The sequence below is a fragment of the Rissa tridactyla genome, chromosome 1, assembly GCF_028500815.1.
Source record: "Rissa tridactyla isolate bRisTri1 chromosome 1, bRisTri1.patW.cur.20221130, whole genome shotgun sequence".
Lineage (NCBI taxonomy): Eukaryota > Metazoa > Chordata > Aves > Charadriiformes > Laridae > Rissa > Rissa tridactyla.
Genome location: NC_071466.1, coordinates 155,924,960 through 155,946,498, shown reverse-complemented (window position 1 = coordinate 155,946,498; position 21,539 = coordinate 155,924,960). Strand labels below are relative to the sequence as shown.

Genomic DNA, 21,539 nt, shown 5'->3' with positions numbered 1-21,539 from the left:
TGTTCAGACTTTGCTGAAAACGGCATTTTGCAAAAGGGAAAAAGCCATTCTGAAAAAAAAAAAATTCTGCCCAGTGTTATGTTCTTTATCCTGACCTGCTGGTCCCTGCCAGGCTGCATCCATGTTGTCCTGAGTACGCAAGCCCAGGTCCCTGTCAAGAGGGGGACAAAAGCAACATTGCTTCCTCACACCGCTTACTTAGCCAATGGCCCATTTTGAAGGGACCGCCATCTGTCTTCCTTTCCCACAGGACAGGGCCTCTTTGAATATTAGCCACACATACCTCCACTCGGCCATTTTGTGAAATGTCTGAGGCTGTTCACCATCTTTCAGGCATCACGGGAAGCCAGGGCTAGAGTTTATGCTAGAAGGGGCCGCCACCGCTGGATGGTCCCAAAGCTTCTCCCATCATGAGGGCAGGTCTTGCCACTTGATCGTGTCTCTGCCTTTCCCTGGAGGGACGTTCGCGTTGTTCGCGGCTCTGCGCTGTCCTTGCGAGGATGGTCTGTCTTCCATGCACGGCTGGAGACATTTCTCTTGGTCCACGTGGTCATCCCGTTGGTGGGGCTTAAACAGCAAACCCCAGCTGCCTCCTAGGCAACTGTTCTTCTAGATGAACCTTCAGAAATATTTCCCGGTTGTTTTTTTTGGGGGGGAGCACCTTGGATATTTCTACGAGTGGGGAAAAAACACCTATGCACATTTGTCCCCGGCCACGCAGAACACCTCCTGCTCCCCTCTGCTTCTTGTGGTGGCCGGGGCTTGCTGGCAAGAGCCCACGGCTACTGGTCGCCTGGCGGTCTTGGGGACGGCGATGCAGTGAGGCCTCGAGGGCTGGGACACGGGTGGGTGTGAAAACACCCAATATTTAATTGAGATAGGGTGGCCTGACCGCTCCTTGGGGCACAGAAGGCCCGAGGCCGGGGCACAGTAACATGGACGGGGGATGAGATCTCCTCAGGGGAGGCAGGTTGGTCACAACCGGCACGGCGGGGGCCGTGAGAAGGCCCCCCCCGCCATCGCTCCGAGCCGGGGGCCGGAGCCCGGCGGGCCCCGGCGGCCTGTCCCGCTCCGCGGAGCCGGGATGCGCCGGTGCCCGGAACGCCAGTGTCGGGGGAGCCGTTTCCAGCCGGGACGGATCGGGCGGCGGCAGCGGCGGCGCTTCTGGGTTCCCGCCGGCCCATCCTGAGGGAGGGGGCGGCGGCCGGTTGGCCCCGGGGCGGCATGGCCAGGGTGGTGAAGGTCCTGACGACCCTGAGGAATCACTGGAAGAAAACGACGTTCGGGGTCTGCCTGCTGAGCTGGGGCGGGCACTGGCTCTATGGGAAGCACTGGTAACTGCCGGCTGGAGGATGGCGGGGGCGTGCGGCGGGAGAGCGGGGACGCCGGCCCGGCCCTGTGCCCGGGGGCTTTCACAAGCCATCGGCCTCATCGCCCGGCGAAGCTGTGGCCACCGTGTTCGCCTCGGGTGCCCAGGGCCCTCTGCCTTAAGGCCGGCTCCTCTCCCCACTGGTAAAATGGAGGGGCTGCCCTGCGAGGGGCTGCCCTGTGAGGGGCTGCGGCGGCTCGGGGCGCGGCCCTCCCTCCCCTTCCAGCAGCCATGAGCTCTGGAAGACCCGGTGCCTTTTTGCACCGTTCCGCCTTGGCCTTGTCGTGAGTCTGGGGCTGGTTCAGGCGGTAGTTTGAAGCAAAAGTGTTGACAGAGTGGGTTGAATCGTTCTGGGGCTGGCTGGAGAGGAGAAAGATTGCTCTCTTCTAACTTAAAAAAAATGCCAGGTGCGTGCCCTCGGCCTCCTTGCTGTTAACCAATATTATCAGGATGAATGAAACCAGAGGCCCTGCACCTGCCTGCGTCCACTCAGGTGCTGCGTGTCTCCCATCCCGATGGCACAAGTAGCGAGGTGGGGGTTGGTCTCTTCTCCTGAGTAACAGGACAAGAGGAAGTGGCTTCAAGTTACACCAGGGGAAGTTAGACTGGATATTTGGAAAAATTTTTTCACTGAAAGGGTTATCAAGCATTGGAACAGGCTGCCCAGGAAAGTGATGGAATCGCCATCTCTGGAGGTATTTAAAAGACGGGTAGACATAGTGCTGAGGGACATGGTTTAGTGGTGGTTTTGGCAGTGTTGGGTTGATGGTTGGACTCAATCTTAAAGGTCCCTTCCAACCTGGATAATTCTACAGTGCCACTGGTACCTGGCTGACAGGAAGCCATTTTCATGCCCAGAAGGCAGCCATCACAGCATGGTGGTTGTGTGGCTGTGGGTGGGTTTTCCCACCTCCTTTTTTTCTTTCTAACGGTGCCATACACCTCATGAAAGATGCCAGATCTTCTGTTGTGCCTTTCTTGAGGTGTGGCACTGGTGGCAGTCATGCACTGTCCCTCTCTGGTGCACCTGCCTTGCTGTTGTCGCCCACCTAGCTGGAAGGAGCCCCTCAACTGCTGCAGCAGCCGTGTTGCTAACATAAGCTGAACCTAGCAGGGTCTCATTTCCACTTTTTGTCTGTGGAGCAAACGTTCCTGATGGTAAGCAAAATCCTCCTTCACAACTGTTAAATAGCTAGGCTTATATTGTAATCCCTGTCCTTTAAGATTATGGCTAATACATTTGACTAAAATGCAAGTATGGCCAAATTATTTTTAAAAATTGTTAGTTTTGGTGCTGCTGTTTATTCTGTTACTGTCTTAATGTCCTTTTAATTCTTGCAGTGTTTTTTCTGCTTATATGAAAATGTTGCCAAAGCCTCGGTGGAAAACTTAGGAAAATAAATCTGTTTATGTTGTTTGTTATACTTTCCTTCTTTGTTTCCTTTTGCCTAGGGACTTTTGCATTAAATCAGTCTTTGTTTTGAATGATACATCTGCTTTAGTTGCTTACTTCTTACCTGAAGCACTATGGTTCAGTTGGCTGCAGGGCAAGCAGCAAAAAAACCCTCGCTCCTTACTTTTTTCCCTGTAATTGCTGATTGTAAGGCAGGCTCTGATAAGAGAGAGAATAAGTGTGTGAAAGTGGTGGTAACAAGGTCATGGTTTTACGCATATGCCTACATGGACTAACAGGCAGAAAAGAAGTACATAGTATACTGCTGTGTTGTAAACGTAAGAATTTGTGCTAAATAGGTTGGGTTTTTTCAATACCTTCGTGTAGTGTCAGTAGATCCTTGAGCCTGCATTCCACTTTTCCCTCTGACTACTTGAATTTTGAATTCAGATAAAACAGTGAAATGTAAATGAGTAATTATTTGAAGTTCTGTCATTCTAGTTACCTCTTAGCCAAAAGACTAAGCTTAATGTGCAAAAGGAGGAGGAAAAAATTGCTTGTTGGCATTCATACGAGGGGCTGGCTGGTGGGGCAGAGCAGTCTTTGACCTTCCCAGGTACCCCGCTTACGTGAGCGGCCTCTTTGCTGGCCTTCTGTTGCCATAGATACTAATGACAGCGGAGTGCATGTCAGGCCTGGGTGCTACAGAGAGATATTGAAGTGTACAGCATTAAGAAAAAGACTGTATCTGCTCCTTGTGCATATGGAGAGTGGGCACTCGAGGAGGCCTGGAGCAGTGTCAGACGCAACCAGTCTCCCCTTCATGTCTGCCGTTTCTGGGAATTCACGTGCCTGTGCACTGTTGGTTTCAGCTCTGTTGATTTCCTGTGCAATAACTGTGAAAACACGTTATGATCACAGAGAATGTGAAGCGCACCGTGGGTGATATGGTGGTCAATAAGGAGGGAAATATAAAAGGTGAACAAACAAAAAGAGAACTTTTGGTATCTAAATTTCAGTGCTTGGAGGTTATTTGCACAAAGTGTAGGTATGATGCTTTAACCCAGAAGATGTAGTGGAGGGGGGAAAAATGTTTACACATCCCATTCTTAAATATCCCCTTTTTTCTAGAAGGGAAAATACAGCATTTCTTTACCAGGTATTGGAAATGCAAGGTAGGAAATCCTGTGATGACAAACAGCTCTGTGTGACTTTGATGTAGACTTATAGCACAGCTGTAAGTACTGCTTTCAGAGATTTAAATTCCGTTTGGGAAAAGTGGCAACCATTTAGCTGTTTCTTGATATCTGTGGAGGATTTTTTTAGCCAGGGAATAGAAAAATGATGAATGATGGAAGAGGCTGACGGCAAGAATGTAAGAAATCAAAGGTGGTCTCGGCAGCCCTACTGTGCTACTCTGCGCGCAGTGAAGGCCTTACCTTGTGGCGGCTGGACAGCAGGGAAGAGGCCAGGATCCCTCTCTGCAGCTTCTGTTTTGCCTCCAAATGTGGCAATGGCTGTTGGTGCGGGTTTTCTTGTACGTTTTCTCTCCCCACTTTCTTTGTTTATGTACCAGTTGTGTTGGGCAGCATGAGGAGGTGCCTTTTGCCCCATGCACAAACTGCTGCAGGCAACACTTCAAGAGGTTAATGAGAGAATCACGGCTATGTTGGCTGTGAGGCTTGCTGTTATCGACATCAGGGGCTAAATTACTATGCATGAAGCATACTTGACTAGACTTGTATTTGCCCTTTTAGAACGGATTAAAGGTTTAGTGAAGTCTTGTGTTTCTGTTTCTGGCATCACTGGAGTTTCTGACGAAGGGGCTTGCTTTAGCACACCATCAGTTCAGATTAGCCTCCGACTTATTGGAATTAGCTGTCTGAGATGTTGCTTGTTTATTTGCAGCTGAAGAAGGTTTTTTTTTTCCACCATCCTGCATCCCTCTTCTTGGCTGTTCTGTCCTCCTGGATTTTCTAAGATATTTCTCTTGAAAGGAGAAGATCATTTGCTTTTTTGACTTCTCAAGGTTCATTCTTCTTTTGGATGCAGAGGCTATGATGCCTGCATTAAGTGGAGCTATTGTAAATAACAATCTGTCCTGCAAATAAATGGCAACTCCTCTATAGTTGGAACCTACATGCCCACAGGGACAGAAGATCCGTGGAGTAGTTCCTTAAGACTTTGGAGGATGCTACATGGACAAATATGGACAAGAAGAATGTTATCTTTTCCAGACCTGCCCCTGTGCTTCTTCCCTGCCTGGGAATGAACCTGGGTGTCCCACTCCTGTGCCCTGCAACTGTGCTGTGGGGTCTGATGTGGACACCCTTGTGCTCTACAGGCTGTAGAGGAACGAGGGGCACTGGAGTGTAATGGTTCATCGCCGAGTTAGTCTAAAGGTTATGGATGACGATAACTGTAAAGGTCAAGAAGCTTCCTAGCCCAGTCTTGTATGATACTTTCTCATGCAGCATTTAGTTTGGGGATCGGTGTGTTAGCCGTTCATCTTGAGAGGTGTTTGTTCAAATACTGACTGATTTAACAGTAAGGGGTTTTTGAATGAACGAAGAGTAAAGAGGGAAACCTTGTGCCGATTTGTTCTCCCCCATTTGTGATTCAGCTGTACTAAGTATGTAATATAGCAGAAGGTGCCTCTTCAAAAGAGATATCGATCAGGAGGTGGCAAAGGTTTTTCGTGTGTAAAGTGATAGACGTTATGTCCGGTTGAACTACTGTTAACTAAAATCATATTGCTATTCTTACAAAGCCTTAGTGAGTCTTAAAATGTCTTTTTTTCTCATAAAAGATTATGTTTTAAAAATACATTGTCTTTCCTATTTAGGATAGTAAATACTCTTGTAGTGTTGGAGAAGTAAGAAGATAACTCAGTGTTGTCACACTCGAGATTGTCTCCCTTTAATTTCTCAGCATTGCATGAATTTATGTGTTAGCATCATTTTAATCTAGAGCATATCCTACTACAGGTACGAAGAACACTGAATTTAGTGCAGTAGATAAAAGCTTAGAGGGTATGCAGATTGTCGGATACGTGCTCATACACAGTAACGTACTTCTGTTTAACATATACACGTAAGGTTGATTGCAGATAAAGTAAAGATACCATATGATTGTTTTAAAATTTCCACCAAGTTTGGAAGCTCCTCTCACCTTTGTGTCCTGGGTCACCTTTCCTGAATTGAGCTGCTGCTGTTCTTTTTATGTCCAGGTGGTGCAGTGAGTCACCAGCTCTGTCAAATCAGCAAAAATTTAATCTCTGGCATGATGGACATCGGCTTAAATGATTGTCAGATTTAGCCAGACTGTTACAATGGTGTCACTGGGTAAGTGATCATCACTTTGTCAGGACGGGGACTCTCGATATTGCACTGAGGCAGTAGACTCCTCGGATACTCAGTTTTACTCTGTATATGTTAAAGTATTGACTTTCTCCGTAGAAAATGCTGGCAAGGCATCTGGGCCTTTGACTGCTTGCCAGTAATCCGAGTGTTATTGTTATCTATAATTTGAATGTTAGTGTCTGCATGTTTGCAGACTGATAACTCACTTTATCACCTTTCTGTGTATACTTTCTGAGTGGCTGACTTTATTTTATCAAACTTTGTCAAAAAAATGGAGTCTTGGTTAAAGCTGATGAAAACTAAGATTTGTCTTTCATGCCGTTCCAAAGCCAAGTTGGAAGTAAATGCTAATATCCAGGAAAGAAAATGCTGTGCTCTTGCTGTATTGGAAGCAGTCAAAAAGCTCTCTGCTAAGATAAAATCTCTTCTAAGGAGTTAGTTCTGTTATAGCTCTTGAGGAGTCATCCTGTATGCATAGCTTTGGTCAAGTTTCTCTTCACAAAACTGTGTTTTGATGCAGACACTGAACTGGAGAGTTTTTAGGCCTCTTCTTGTTTGAATGTACTTAATAGTCTTAGATGTAATCCTGATAACTCTTTTTGAAATAGGATCTCACACCTTTCATCATGGGAACCGTCCTTAGAGCCCTGTCCTCTACTGGCACTTGGGCACAGGATGCAATCTCAGCTGGAGGAGTGTAGGTACTAAATAGCATGGATCTGTGTGCTTATATGTAAGAGTGTTAATTCCCTATTCTAGCAGAAAATGCTGAGGACAGGAACAGTGGCCACCAGCCCTGCGCTGGGGATGTTGCAGACAAATCAAAACAGCCCGTGTTTGTGCAGGTCGCACGGGTGTTGTGCTCTCACAGCCCACTGTGTTCTGGGAACCTTGACACGGCTGGTGCCCAGTGAGCTCTGGGCAGTTGCTTTCTGCGTTGGCTCCTTGCTTTGCCGTAAGCCTGCTCTGTTCTCCGAAGAGTCTGCACTGTGGTGGCTGACGGCCTTGCAGGATTGACTGATACCGTTGTCAAAGCAGTCAAAAGTTCTGTCCATGGGTTCAGCTTAGGACATCCTCTTTCTTCTGTACCCCACTGCCACTGCTTGTTCCTCTCTGTCTCCCAGTTTTTTACTGCTTAAGCAAGTTGGCCCAGTTGTAAGCTGTGTGATGCTTAATTTTCACAGCGGGAAGGCAGCCCCGGGTTGGCCAGCAGATGCGGTAATGCTCATCTGTCTTGCTTTAAGGCTGGAATTGTGTCTGTAAGCCCTTAGGGGAAACGTAAAGTAAAAATTGATTTTTAGTTTGCTGTGGACATGGTGCAAGTCAGAAGAAATCTCTGTGTGTTTTTTAAGGCAGTGCAGCAATTTCCCTCAGCCTCCACCTGCTCATGTTTGAGTGTTGTTGAAAAGGCTTTGTTACTACATAATATTAGTCAATAAAGTATAAAAAAATCTAGAAAATTTTATGTTTATTATTAAAGTCTCCTCTGGGAGCTGGTACGCAACCATATTTTGATAATCTAATATGTACTGAGACAGAAGACTTTAAGAAATTACCTTTTTGCTATTTTTTACATTTTTCTAGCTATATTTATTAATTGGTATGACCCACAGAGAACTTCCAGACCCACTTGTGGTATTTTAGGTGAGCCATGAGATGAGTAAAGGTAAGAGCTGTGATACAGGAGGAGGACTGCTGTTCTCACAGATACACCACTCTGAGTGCACTTGTGCTTTTTTTTTTTTCTTAAGTGTGAAGATTGTTCAGTGTTGACGTAATATTTTAAGGAAATAAAAATTTTCGTGTTACCTGGCATCTTTAAGCCAAACTTGAGACATCTTTAAGCCATACTCAATGACTTTGAAATATATGTCCTAGTTGAATTAGTGGGAATCTTGTGAGTATGGCTGGGATGACATGGGCTCCTGGGTGCTGTACTACTGGAGAGCTGAGACAAATCACCTGTAAATTACTGGACAGTAAATGGTTCTTCTGGTCTCAGAATCTAAACCTTTCCTTTGACACCAAAATGATATGCGTATCAGAGTAGACTTTTTCTGTTTCTGTAAATGCTTCAGTGCAGTAAAAAATAAGCTTAAATGTTGACATCAAAACTATCAAGCCTAACTTTTATGGTTAGGACTCTGTTGAGCTCCTTGACAGTAGTTTGGGGGTCTTTGCAGGTTGGGACGGAGAACACAGTATCTTTTGCTTGCATTTGAAAAGTTGTGTTGGACTTCATTTTAAAGGCGATTAACACTGCAGCACAAGGTTGTGGGCACCAGGAAAACATGCTGGCTGTGATGTGACCCAGCTTGACTTCTGGACAAAACAGCATCGGTGTGAAGTAAACAGATAACACGGATTTGACTAGAGTTTGTTAATAAGGTTAGGACAGCAATTGTCAAATACAACAACTGTGCAGCTATCATTTGATCGTGGGCTTTTCTTGATATCCCATAATATTTCAACTTTACATATTGAAATTGCAATTGCTTTGTGTTTGCTCTGGCCACATATAGTTACAGAAGGGGGAAAAAATGTCCCTATATGAGGGCTGGTGCCCTCAGCAGCACAGTGTGGATGTAGCCTGTCATGCCGTCTTGATTGAACTGGAGTTAGCTGCGGCAATGTTGTTTAGCTTGGAACACAAACCTTTTCAGAGATAGTTATTTTAACTAGTGTGCTTTCATTGTATTGCTGCAATCAAAACCAAGTCTGTTGCTCCTCTAAGTAGTAATTCAGGTGCTTGATATAAATGACTTATTCCTTTGTTTTTAAGGAGCAAACATGACAGTTTCAAGCATGCCTCTCAGGATTTTTTTTTTAAGACATTCCAGTTACTTGTTGTCCTGGTGAAGTATTATTCATGTATTTTCTTTTTTCGTGCTCGAATTCTTCCTTTGGCTTTTTATTATTACCAGGAATAAATCTGTGGCTTTTTTGCTGTAGAGTTATTTTCTCAGAACCCAACTTTGTATCTCACCTGCAGTCACCCTACTTCTCCTTTTATGGCATTGCAGCATCTTTTGGCGACGCCAAAGAGAGCAGCTTATATAGCTTCAGTGACGGTTAAATAGAGTAAGCTGATGGAATTGAGTAGATGGCACTTGTGTTTGGGTCCAGGGGTCCAACCAAGGCCTTGCCTTGTCTTCTGATGTTTCCAAGGCAGGATTTGGTCTGATGAGCCACACTTTGTGGTGGGGGTGTGCTGCTTTCCTGGTCACTTGCTTTTCATGGTTAGCCTTGAATCCTTTTAATTGCTGTAGTGTATTCACTTCAGTATGCTAAATATATAATTGGGATTTTTGTGCTTGATGTTTTTGAGACAATAATGTTGCCAGGTATTAAGGGCAAGCTGAAGGAGTTTTTTGGTTTTAGTGAGGAGGGGGGGAGTATCTGCTATCTAGAGGAGAAGCGAGAGTTTGGGCACTGCAGAACAGGACTCCCTGTTTTGTCTACTGGGGCCAATAGGGCATTTTTTGGTCTGGGGAAGAATGTAATTTTGTCCCTCACTCAGTAGCTCTGTCTCCAGTTTGCTTGCCAACTGCACCCTGCTTGCCACCTTGCTAGTGCTGTCACCAATGACGAGCACAAGGATTAGTCTGGAATTTCTTTCTGAAACGACCATCAGTGGCATATCTAATACTGGTATTTTTTCTTCTTTATTTTTAAACTTCACGTAGGTGAGTCAAGTGGTTCCCACCTCTCTTGAGTTACTCCTTTAGTCCGTGCTCAGACCTAGGTGGGTGGTGGGTGCTGCATATAAACGTGTGTTTGGCTTACAAACTGATGGAGAGGGGAGTTCACAATTATAATGCACAAAGATTTAAGTCCATGGAAGTTACACTTAAGTCTACTCTAAATCCCTTCTATACTGCCAGAATGGCAAGTACCTGCAGTGTAAATCACAGGCAGTATTAACGTTGAAAAAAACCCACACCTTAGATCTGGAGTACAGTTATGTAGCAATTTAAAAATAAATCACAGTGATACAGTGTCTCATAGCTTATGTAATCTCAGCACACTAGGCATCCTGGTCTTTGTTTTCTACTTTTTCTTCACTCTAGAAAGGGTGTTTGTGTGCACATGCAGGAAAAAACTATGCATGTGTGCTTAAATGGGTGTGTTTCATCCTTAAAATGTGTTAAATAGGACTTAAAGAACCTGCATTTTTTTAATTTAGTGTGTGTAAAAATAGTATGTACCTTCATTTTAGAAATGAGCAAATTGTTTTAAACTTACACAACCTAATGTCTGCTCTCTTTTCTGTCTTACCTAATAGTGATAACCTGCTACGAAGAGCTGCGTGCCAAGAAGCCCAGGTAATGCTGTTTAAAGTGATAAAATTAGATTAAAATCTCCCTCTTATCTTGGTTGTGCAGGGCTCCTGAGATTTTCCCAAAGGGTTCTCTACGTGACAAGCCTTATAACAATGCCATCTGTGTTCTTTTGCTAAAATGCCAAAGGGTGGACACAGCCTGCAGCCAGGGTACTGTACCTTTCGTGCCCTGACTGCTGTTGGGATGGATGGTGCAGTGTTATCACTGGGGTAATCTTAGTTGCTTCTGTAGCTACCCAGACCTCCATTTTGGCAGGTGTAATTACTCTGTGTCTGTAAAGTTCTGGTGGGAAGATGGTTTGTTGATAAGGCGAAAATCTCAGATGCACCACGACGGGCAGAAGCAGTGCAAATCGCTTCGTGTTAGTGCTCAGCTGGAAGAGACCTTGTCCTTGTCTATTTGATCCTGAGTGACTTTATCAAGGACATCTCCTATGAAGACAGGCCGAGAGAGTTGGGGTTGTTTGGCCTGCAGAAGAGAGGGCACTGGGGAGACCTTATAGCAGCCTTCCAGTACTTCAGTGGGGCCTACAGGAAAGCTGGGGAGGGACTCTTTATCGGGGATTGCAGTGATAGGACAAGGGGTAACGTTTTTAAACTGGAAGAGCGGAGATTTAGATTAGATATTAGGAAGAAATTCTTTACTGTCAGGGTGATGAGACTCTGGAACAGGCTGCAAAGGGAAGTTGTGGATGCCCCATCCCTGGAAGCGTTCAAGGCCAGGCTGGATGGGGCTTTGAGCAGCCTGGTCTAGTGGGAGGTGTCCCTGCCCATGGCAGGGGGCTTGGAACTAGATGATCTCTAAGGTCCCTTCCAACCTGAACCATTCTGTGATTCTGTGATATGATTTATGATACTAAGTGGGATGACTGACCTAGCGCTTTTGAGACTCATGTACTGGGAAATTAATGGAGACAACCTGTTTGCTGATCACTGACAAGAAAGCTAGTATTCAGAGAGTTATTCTCTGAGTATACTGACTACTGCATTTTGTAGTTTGCGGCCTGCATGGGCAACCAGCAACAAACAAATTCCAATACACTAGTATTCCCATAAAGAAATCTTGTCCTTAATACGCAGTCTTTCAGGGGCACAAGTGCTGCTGCCCGTGGATGACATCACTGCACAGGTACTGCTTACGGGCTCTGATTACCCCAGTGGTGTGCTGTAGGATTTTAAGAGTCTTTCTACCTCCCACAAATAAAGTTTATTCTAAACCTGCTTCTCCATGCCAGATCTTCAAGATATTGCAGGGTATAACACTGCTCCCATCATTGCTATGTACTGGGGCCTGAGAAGAATGGTGAAAATTAATTTTCTTGTTAAAAAACTTTCCTTTAGATTACCCTGCTTCTGTGGTGCACCTGAATAATCCCAATTTTAAGTCTGCCTGCTGTTGAGGGAAAGATATTCACAGCAGCTTGATTTAGGCAATGGACCTTCATGCCAGAATAGATGAAAGGGAGCTCAAGTCTAATGAAAGAATAAGAAAAATCTTTCCCTGAAAATCCTGCTTTCATAAATCATACTTACAGCTTCAGAGTCAAATGCATTTCCAACTCATAGTATCAGTTGTTCTTGATTTTTGTGTTTTCAATACTCATTTTTACTGCATAATAGAAGTTTTTTATATTGCCAAAAATAGCAGTTAATACCTCAGCATTTGAAGCATACTGACCAAATTAAAATTTTTTTTAAAAAGGTACCGATGGAATTATGCATAAGTAGAAGTTAAAAAACCTAAGTGTGTATGCTGTCAAAAAGGTGTAACTGCTAAGGAAAGACTGGTACAAGAAGACAGTTCTTCTGTGGAAATTCTGACTTTCCTAATTCCAGTCATTAAGTTGTGGGATCTATTCCATTATGGCTTATTCTTGTAAATGAAAGTGCAAAACCACTGTCAGTAGAGCTTCCTACAATTTCAGTGGTTAAAGCCTGGGAAAATATCCTGCAGAAGACTCCTGCATTAGAAAGGACTGAACCAGAAAGCCTAGTAATCAATTCTTGCTGTAATTTGCATTCTCACTGATGTGTCAGAGCCAAATACTGCTTGAAATAACACCGCAGTAAGGCATTAAATGTCTGATATGTTCTTCAGAATAACAACAATCTATAATTGTTTGAAAAATGCTACTTGCTATAGTGCTGTAGAAGTATTGGGGAAAAAACAGAGGCAGACTCACCCAAGAAAAAGTTTAGTCTTAGTGAAGTGGGGGGGGTCTCCCTCATTATTTTTACATCAGGTTTTTAAATTTTTAAGCCTGTTACGATATGAAATTTATGAGGTGCCCACCTTCCTGCCAAAGTATCTGCTACAGCAGTACTTCATGCACAGACTCCACTGTGCATGTCTGAGTTTAAATATCAGTTTATGGTGACAGCCTTGGGGTGGCAGATGATCATAGAAAGATTCTATAATAAAGAACCCATTTATCAAATTTAAAACCTTTTACACTTCCTTGTCTGGAATAAGCCAGTGTTAGCTGACTGTGAACTTCCTTTGCAAATGTGGTCTTGCTGATTGACCTTGTTGTTCTTGAGCTCTGGGTATGTGTTGAAGAGGTCCTGTTTAGCTGGCAAACGATTCACTCTGTGGAGCAGCGATAGTTTTACATAAAGGAATGCAGTTTCTCTGTTAATATTCATAAAGCATTACAAAGCCTTTGTGTAAAGGGTTTTTCATAGTTGCAAAATAGTGATTGTCATCTTAGAAGTCCAGAAATGCAATATCTGGAAGTGTGCGTTTGACAAGGAAGTGAAAAAGGCATTAACTTTCTTAAATTATACCTTCCTATATGTATTTATAACCGTTTTAAATTTCTGGCTTGAAGTTGTCTTTCTTTATGTTGTGCTCTGAAAAAAAGACTTCCAGAATGTTGCATTATTATTTTCTTATTTCCTGTCTTAAAAATCAGCATTTGCTTTAGAAATCCCTCTTTACATCACAAAAATGTCTAAGTATATTACATAAAGAAGTGATTATGTCATTACTCATAAATTCTTTATTAGCCTCGTTAGGTTGTTTAGGGCAAGCAAATACAGCACATTCTGCCCCCCAAGCAAATAATTAATTGTTTCTAACAGCTGTAACATGGCGGAGGTCCCCTATATTTCCCAATTCCTGCAATAAAAGAAGTTGGTCTGTTTTCCAGCTGTTTTTTGAGTAAAGCTTAAGAGCTGTTGATTTGTTTCTCTTTCTTTGAAGATTCCTTTACTGTCAGTGACTTCTCTCATCTTTTTCCGTTCTTGAAGAAGAAATTTGGATGTTTTAAGCAACATAGCCAGCTGCACGCTTCTTTTAATTGAGGCTTCCTGAGCAAAGTTGGCAAGTGGAATGAATTATGAATTTAAACTGTGCTTTGTGTACAGTGTCCACCTTCTTCAATATAAAAAATTTCTGCTAGGGGGATTACTTTTAAGATAAAGGTGGAAAAAAACCCAACAACCAGGGACAGTTGACTCTGTAGTTCAGCACAGTAGTCCTCTGTTCCTGCTTTATTTCTGGGGCTTCTGGATGGTACTGCTGAATACGTTGTCATCCCTCTACTCAAAACCAGTTTGATTTGGTGTGGTAGTGAGGATGCCTTTAGGTGATCTAAAAGAGGTTTACAGAGTGGGAAGTAACATTGTGTGGAAGCTTTGCTTTTTCTTGCCTCTCCTGTGCTGAAAAGCTATGGAAATAGGTATAAATGGCTAAAAAGTACAAGAGGCTGTATGGAGTAACTCTTGAGGATTTAAAATTGAGGCACCTATTAAGAATTGGATTCAAAGTTGAAGAGGATTTCACTGATTTTTATATGGAGCCATTAGGAAGAAAAAATGTCTGAAAAACAGTGAGCTTGCTTATAGGTCAGGGCAAATTCTCTGGTGATTATCTTCCATATCTTCAAAAACTTAACCATAGAAAATACAACAATGAGCAGAAGAGATATAAGAAACGAAGTCCAGAAGTGGAAAAAGATGCAGAAAGAAGGTGGCAGGCAGGTATACGAGAATTACATAAGGAAGGAAAATCAAGTAACCTTGGAGTCAAGGGTAGTTCCCTGGATCTCCGCCCATGGCGGAAAACCAGAGGTTGACAAAAATGAAACGGTGGTGGAATTGTAAAAATGAGCTAAAAAGTACTGTGACAGTGGTGTGAGCTGTTGCTAAAAGTGCAGGTCTTTGAATAGCAGACCTGTACAATGGCTGAAGATGGAAGTCATTTGAATGTCATGAGGCTTGAAAGCCCATTGACATTTGGAGAGATGCATTATTTTAAACTGTTTTACCAGTGTGCTTAAAAGATAAACTGAACTTTGCTCTTTTTATCTCACTTAGGCTTTTGGTAACGAGCTGATCCCTTCCAGTATGCCGTTGAAGAAAGCAACAGTGTTCCTCAACCCAGCAGCTTGCAAAGGGTAAAATTGCCCCTTCTTTACACTCATTGTGAGGCACTCTTTCTGTTATTTTTGCTCTGCCATCCACTATAAAATACAGCCAGATTTTTGAGCTCATTTTTGCCTCCCTCTGACGCCAAGCTGGTGCTATGTAACTATGCCAAACTTTATTTCACCAAAAATATTGGGATGAGAAATAGAACTAGATGCTTCAGTTGAAAGAATGATTTCTAAACATATGTATATTTTTAATTTTTCTTTTATCCTGTGTTTTGGCCTTCGTCACTCCTTTGTGGAATTCCTTTGTATTCCTTCCACACTTTTGTATGTGATGCGTTTCTGTCATCAAAAACTGTAGAAATAAGAGGTGACCTTGATTGCTTCAAGGCTCAAAGTTAGCCAGCCGTGATCTTACTTCTGTGGGAACCTGTCCTTGAAAGGGATGTGCCCACAAACTGAGAGGCTAAATATGGGCTCAGAGCAAGACTCTTGGAAGAGGTTGGCCGCTATTTTTGCATGCTCATTAGCAGAAAAACAGTTACCTTGGATATGATATGTGTCTCTCTTTGCTGATCAGCTAAGCTTTGTATCAGTTGCATCTTGGGGAGGGGCGGGGAGTTGTCAGTATGAAAGGAATTATGTATCCGACATGGAAGTGCTTGGACTTCTATGTGCTTTTGTTCAAAACACCCATGACTGTAAAATGCAAAGTGTTAATAAATTAAGTCTCTGACTTCTAGTCTCATGTTTCTACTTGTAAGCGATTTATAGTTAATGGCGTAATTATTTTATTATGCAGTTACAGGCAGAAATATAACAAAAGAAAGTCAGATAAAATTTTGCTTCTAAACTTATTTAATAATATGTAACAATAAATATTTTTCTAATGTTTCTGAAAACCTAAATGGGCCTTCTTTGTGGTCGTAAATTCTGGTGCTCTGTAAGTAATTAATTTTCTAATAAATTTCTTTCTGGAGATCTTGTTTTGTTTTGGTTTTTTTATAATTATTTTTGGAGAAACCTAGATAACCTCTACTGCATTTATTAAAACTGCAACAAAAAGCTGACATCTGAGATATGAGTCTAGAAATGTAATACATTTGAACGAAATGAAATCTCATCTTTCCTGACTGGCAGGTTGAGTGCCTGATTGTGTAGATTGTATGCTCTGTTTTTAAGAAGATTTCTTCATGTTATTCATTGGTTTCTTTCCTTTTAATTTCTTTTAGCCACCAGACTAATGAAATAACTTTCACTCTGTTTTTTCTAGCAAAGCCAGGAACCTTTTTGAAAAGAATGCTGCTCCAATTTTGCACTTATCTGGCTTGGATGTAACGGTGGTTAAGGTAAGGACTGTTCTGTTAATGTAGATACATTGTCTGCTCTGCTTTGTCCTCTTGAAGAACGGAAATTCATTTCTGGATGCATTTGAAATTCTCAGTTGTCCTGTAGACATCTTGTGAGAAGAAATAAATACTGAGACATTAAGTTGGTACTTAATCTTTTTCTTTTTAATTCACAGGTAATTTACAAACTGTGTACTGAATTTTTAACTTTCAGCTAAAGCAGTACATGTGCTTGTCTGTGTGTCTGCAGCGGCCCTTCTATAATTCATGTTTGAGAGAAAACCTCTAAATATTTGAGCGCTGGCTAGTGGTGCGTGCCCATCACTGTTGAAATTGTCAATTCTGCCTGAACTTGCAGAATTCACAAGTGAGGAATTTTGATGTGCAGTGGAACTGTTCAGATTAATTAAAAATAACCTTTTATTTTTACACTGAAGATATTTCAGTGTATCCCCAAATAATTCAACATTCCCATTGTGAAAGCAGAACGCTGAGCTCTAAATGGTTTGAATTAGCAGAGAGGTTTTCTTTGGAAAAAGAAGTAAAAGTAAGCATGAAGGGTTTCTGATCTTTCTACAGGTTTTTGAGGCAGGAGCGTGGTTTGCTTGTGGGTTTTTTTCAATATAAAACTACTGGGAAGTATGATTATTGTTGCTGTATTCTAAATCTGTTGAATAAGATCATCTCTGATATTTAGCCTTTGTTTAGCCTTTGTGTGTATGTGTTTGCTTGCACATGCTTTAGTAGGCAGCAGACTTGTCTTAGAAATTGAAGAAATTTCAGTGAATATAAGTAATATATGGCACTCTGTGGCTGTATGAGAATAACTATTAAGCAAATGGATAGATGAGTCTGTCTTTTTTCCTACAGAAGAGAAATCCTAGAAATAGTCACTTGAGTTCTCACGTTTGGATTTCTGTTTCTTCAGACTGATTATGAGGGACAAGCGAAAAAGCTGCTGGAATTGATGGAAAACACGGATCTGATCATTATTGCAGGAGGAGATGGCACAGTACAGGAGGTACTGCAGAAGCTTTAACCTGGTTTGTTGAGAATCGTAGTCAGGCTGAGGGTGAGAAGACTGAGTCTGTGTAATGTAGTGACGTCGTACCAGCTATTACTGGAGATTTGTCCATGTTAGTATCTGTGTTTTCAGTCAATGTTATAATCTGGGGATAAGAAAACTCTGCTAGTTGGTATTAGTCTAAAAGTGATGATGGGAGATGGGATTGGGGGCAGAAGGAGTGTGTGACATAACTATCTTGAAGAATTTTATTTTAGAATGAGAAATTTATTTGGGGAGACATGATTCTAACTTTTTCTTTCTGTGTAATGTAACTGTAATGGTTTAATTTTCAAAGTTCGTTCCTATCTGTGCTCCCCCAGAGGAATGCATGTTTTGCTAAGTGGGAATCAAATAATTTAAAAATTATGTGTGAGTGATAACAAAGCACGGTATGTATTTAATAAATGCTTGTTGTCAAGGTGATTAATGACAGGAGCAAACTACCAGCAGAACTGGGGGATACTCTATTTTTCGAGGAAGGTTGTATTTTATTAAAGCATTTCCTAGAATGCTAACACTGGCTTCATAAGGCAATGGCTAAATGAAATGCAATGACTTTAAGAGCAAGTGGTCAGAATACGTTTGCAAGTTTCTCCTGGCCTTAAAATCGATTATTGTTAATTGCACACTGACCTATGCTATTTTTGTGTTATGCAGAGCATTATTCAGTGTTAAAATGTTTCCACTGGCATGGGTTGTGGCACCAGCATATACTCATGCGCACTCATAACCCTGCTATTTCCACCATGTTTGCACACTAAACATGCCTTCTTTCTTGTGTAAGCAACTGTAGGACCTTCCACAAGAGAGTGGCTGCTCCTTAAATCTTTTCCAAACAGTAAATGTGGGTATGAATTTCATAGCTTTCTACTGCAACTGAAAAAATAATTTCTCAGAGCTGGGCATTTCCCATGTTTTTCAGGTTGTAACTGGACTTCTCCGCAGAGCAGATGAGGTGAGGAAGAGTGACTTTTTTTTTTTTTTTAAATTTTGTTTATTTCTTAGAGGAAGTGTCTTGTGCATTCACTGTGATCTCTTGGCCTCAGCTGTCTTCTACAGATATGCTGCTTACTAATCTGGAGCCAGCTTGCTCCGTAATAAGTCAGGCATGCTAGTGTCCTGCAATTCTGCCCGTTGTTCTTCGTTCCCTTTCTTAGGGAGTGCAGTGGCTCCCAAGCCATGGCTTTGGGAAGTTTCCAGCATCAGAGCAGGGATGTCGACAAGCCAAATGCCCAACTTTCAAAGATCCAGGGACCAGCTGTGTATGTCGCTTTGTTTGGCAGAAGCTTCAGGCGAAAGTACATGTTTTTCTCATATTTGCACAAGCCTGAATCTGAATCCAGTTATGGCTGTGCTCCTATCACTTTATGATTGCTTTGCCATTTTTTCAAGCGGTGAATACCTACCTATGCAGATGGCTGCAGAAAGCAAATTTTAACCTCTCAAGGTGGATCGCTCTGAATGGAAATGAGAGAGATTTTTCTTTTTAAAGAGGGAGGACAGTGTTATTGAAGAAAGGAGGGAATCATTGTTCCCAAAACCTTCTGGCAGGAGCTGGCAAAAACTCAATTAAATGATCCAGACAAGATTATGATGATATCCTTGGCAGCTAGAATTGTATCTGTTTAGGCAGTTGCTTTGTCTGAATGTGACAAGAGAAGCTCTGCAACCAAGCCGGTATTTTTAAAAGGACGCTGGCTGTATCAATTCTGAGACATCAATTTTTTAAATTTAATATTATTATAGTTGGCCCCTGACACCTCCATAATCGAAAGATACTGGAAGAAAAGTTTTAGAGGCTTTACTGGCTAGTTTTTCTTCTCTGTTTTTTGACTTACTATCTTTACGTAGCTTGGGTTGATTTGCAGCAGCTTAGAAAATTCTGCATCTGGCACTATTTTGGGTGGAATGTACTGCATTGTAGTATTGCCACTGTGTCACTTTATGCCTTTAGCCAGGGAATTCTTGTTGTCCTTCATATCCCTCTGTCCTAGGAGTAGAGATCTGCAGTTTGGCGCCCTCACTCTGTGCTCCGCTTCCCCTTTTTACTCGGTTATCTCATACCAGTGTTGCGTGGATAAGATGGGCCTGTGCTGCGTGGTATTCCAGAAACGCTATTCCTAGCAGCCAGGGGAGCAGAGCGTGACTGCATGAGCTACAAACAGCCTGTCGTCTGCAGGCTGTAAAACAATTCCGAAGAAAATGAGAAAAGGGTGTTTGAGACGTGTTAAGACTTGCAGGTGACAGAGATAGCAAGGGTGAGCGGGTGGGCATGAAGTGAGAGGGGTATTATTTAGTCGGCGTGGATTCGCAGTATCATGGCGCTGCTAGCTGCAGTGCCCAGGAGGGAGACGGTACATTGTGATATATGGTAGTTTACATTGATTCGCTGACACGCTTCAAGAAGCACAGTTTATTATGAGGTATAGTGTAATAACTTGCTCCTTCAACAAGCCCTTTTGCTGAACTGTGGTACAGAAAAATAACACGGTCAGTGACTTCCAAAAATTAGACCTTCTGCTGCTTCATGATTTGGATGCCAGAGGAATCAATTAATTTCCTTTCCTTAACCGAGAAAATCTCTTTGCCATGCAAGGTTACTCGATCAGATGGGGATTTTTGCAATGGTAAATGAGATTCAGAGCTTGTGATGCCACCGTCAGTATTAAGAAAGATGGCAGATTGCTGACAGAATCCATGCATTAGTTAGGATGTGGCTGCCAACCTGCATGTAACAATGCTCTTAATGATTACAGAGAGCTCCTTTGTACCCAGTTGGCGGTGGTGGCTTCACAGATTCGGATGCCATGTTCTGAGTCATTATGTATTACTGCCTCATTTAAGGAAGTGCCTGGCTGCTTAGTGCCAAAGGGGTGATATCAGGCACAGCTGTGATCTCCACACAGGAAGCTTCGTTCAGCTGATGCAAATGTTAATTTACTCTCCTCCTGTGTCCAGGCTGTCTTCAGTAAGATTCCTATAGGATTCATACCTCTTGGGAAGACCTGCACTCTGAGCAACACGCTCTACCCTGAGAGCACGAACCAAGTCCAGTAAGTATTACATGTTTCTGAAAGGGGGCTTTTTTTGGTTTGTTTTCAAGGAGCAGTGCTTCTCAGTAGCTTGATACTTTCCTTTTTCTTCTATGTTACATAGAAGTTGGCAGTCTCTGGGCAGAACCTGATGATTCTCTGGACTTGCCTGAGTTAATGTCTTCCAAAAACTGACTAAAATTAAAAGAAGGAAATGTATGTATTATTAGAACATGAAATAATTTGCTGTGGCTAATTTCTCTGTGATCATGTGATATTCAGAGTTTTCAAAAAAAAAAAAAGGCTTAAAAGGATCAAGCCTCTTAGGAATAGTCAGAAAGGATATGACAAGGATATAGCAAGGATATGACAAAATGAAACAAAAAAAGTGGTCTTTCTGTCCCTGCTGTAGTTTAAGAATTCTAGAAACCAGTCCACATATAACCTGGTTAGGACCTGCAAAGTAAAACATGCAAGAGTATTTTTATGGGAAAGGTTGGATCCCATTACTGACTTCTGCAGGGTTTCTCGCCAATCCCTGTGATGGGATTGATGCTGGCAACTCTCCAACAACCTGAATCTTATCTGTCAGCATCCTGGATATAATCCAGTCTGGCAGTATCTGTTGTCTGCATTTCTGTTTGTTGTAAGTTTGTTTTGTCCATTTCTGAAGTAAAAAGGCTAGTCAACTAGGCTTTTGTTTTCCCACACTTCATTTCTTTTAAAGTTTTTCCTTCCTCTCCTCCCATACTAATGAATATACTTCTCCTTGCTCCTGAAATCTGTTCCCTTTGGTTCTCCCAGTAACTCATTAACATTCTTCTTTGCGGAACCCTTGCTGGTATCCATCATACATGAAACCCACGAGCCAACTGGCATAACATCCTTCATTAAAACTACCAGAGTGCTTTGAAGCTCAGCAAGATGGACAAGGCTGTAATCAGCAGCTAAGATTAAAATAATAATTTATGTTTGGGTTCTAGAGAGGCTGTTTGAAATGAATGATCATCTTGTCCCAAGGTAATGAACTGTGCAGGTGAGACTGCAGCATATTGGTGAAGTTGAAAGGAATTTGGTCAATAGGCTGCTTAACAACCCATACCAGTAACAGAACCTGACTTAAGAAGTACAGAAGTGATATTTTAAAAAGAAATATTTGGGCTTTGATTCCTTTGGCACTATTAGAGTTTACCTTTGGAGTATGAGAATTGTAGAGGTCTTATAGAAAGAAAAGAGTTAGGAGAAAAGAA

The 21,539-nt window shown here is 42.4% G+C and overlaps 1 protein-coding gene across 3 annotated transcripts in view; it reads left to right on the top strand.

Moving 5' to 3' along the window:
- The first annotated feature begins 1,143 nt into the window (after window positions 1–1,143).
- Window positions 1,144–21,539, top strand: part of AGK (acylglycerol kinase) — a 37,802-nt gene continuing 17,406 nt past the window's right edge. Inside the window, exons 1-9 of one of the 3 annotated variants that reach the window (XM_054203389.1) lie at window positions 1,188–1,334; window positions 5,992–6,106; window positions 6,733–6,821; window positions 10,410–10,449; window positions 14,787–14,866; window positions 16,116–16,191; window positions 17,120–17,212; window positions 18,180–18,212; window positions 20,216–20,310. In XM_054203389.1, coding sequence (XP_054059364.1) covers window positions 6,751–6,821; window positions 10,410–10,449; window positions 14,787–14,866; window positions 16,116–16,191; window positions 17,120–17,212; window positions 18,180–18,212; window positions 20,216–20,310 — 488 coding nt within the window. In that variant the 5' untranslated portion in view covers window positions 1,188–1,334; window positions 5,992–6,106; window positions 6,733–6,750. Of the gene's footprint in view, window positions 1,335–5,991; window positions 6,107–6,732; window positions 6,826–10,409; window positions 10,450–14,786; window positions 14,867–16,115; window positions 16,192–17,119; window positions 17,213–18,179; window positions 18,213–20,215; window positions 20,311–21,539 lie in introns of all 3 variants that reach the window. The other 2 variants (XM_054203399.1, XM_054203380.1) reach the window with 2 other exon arrangements.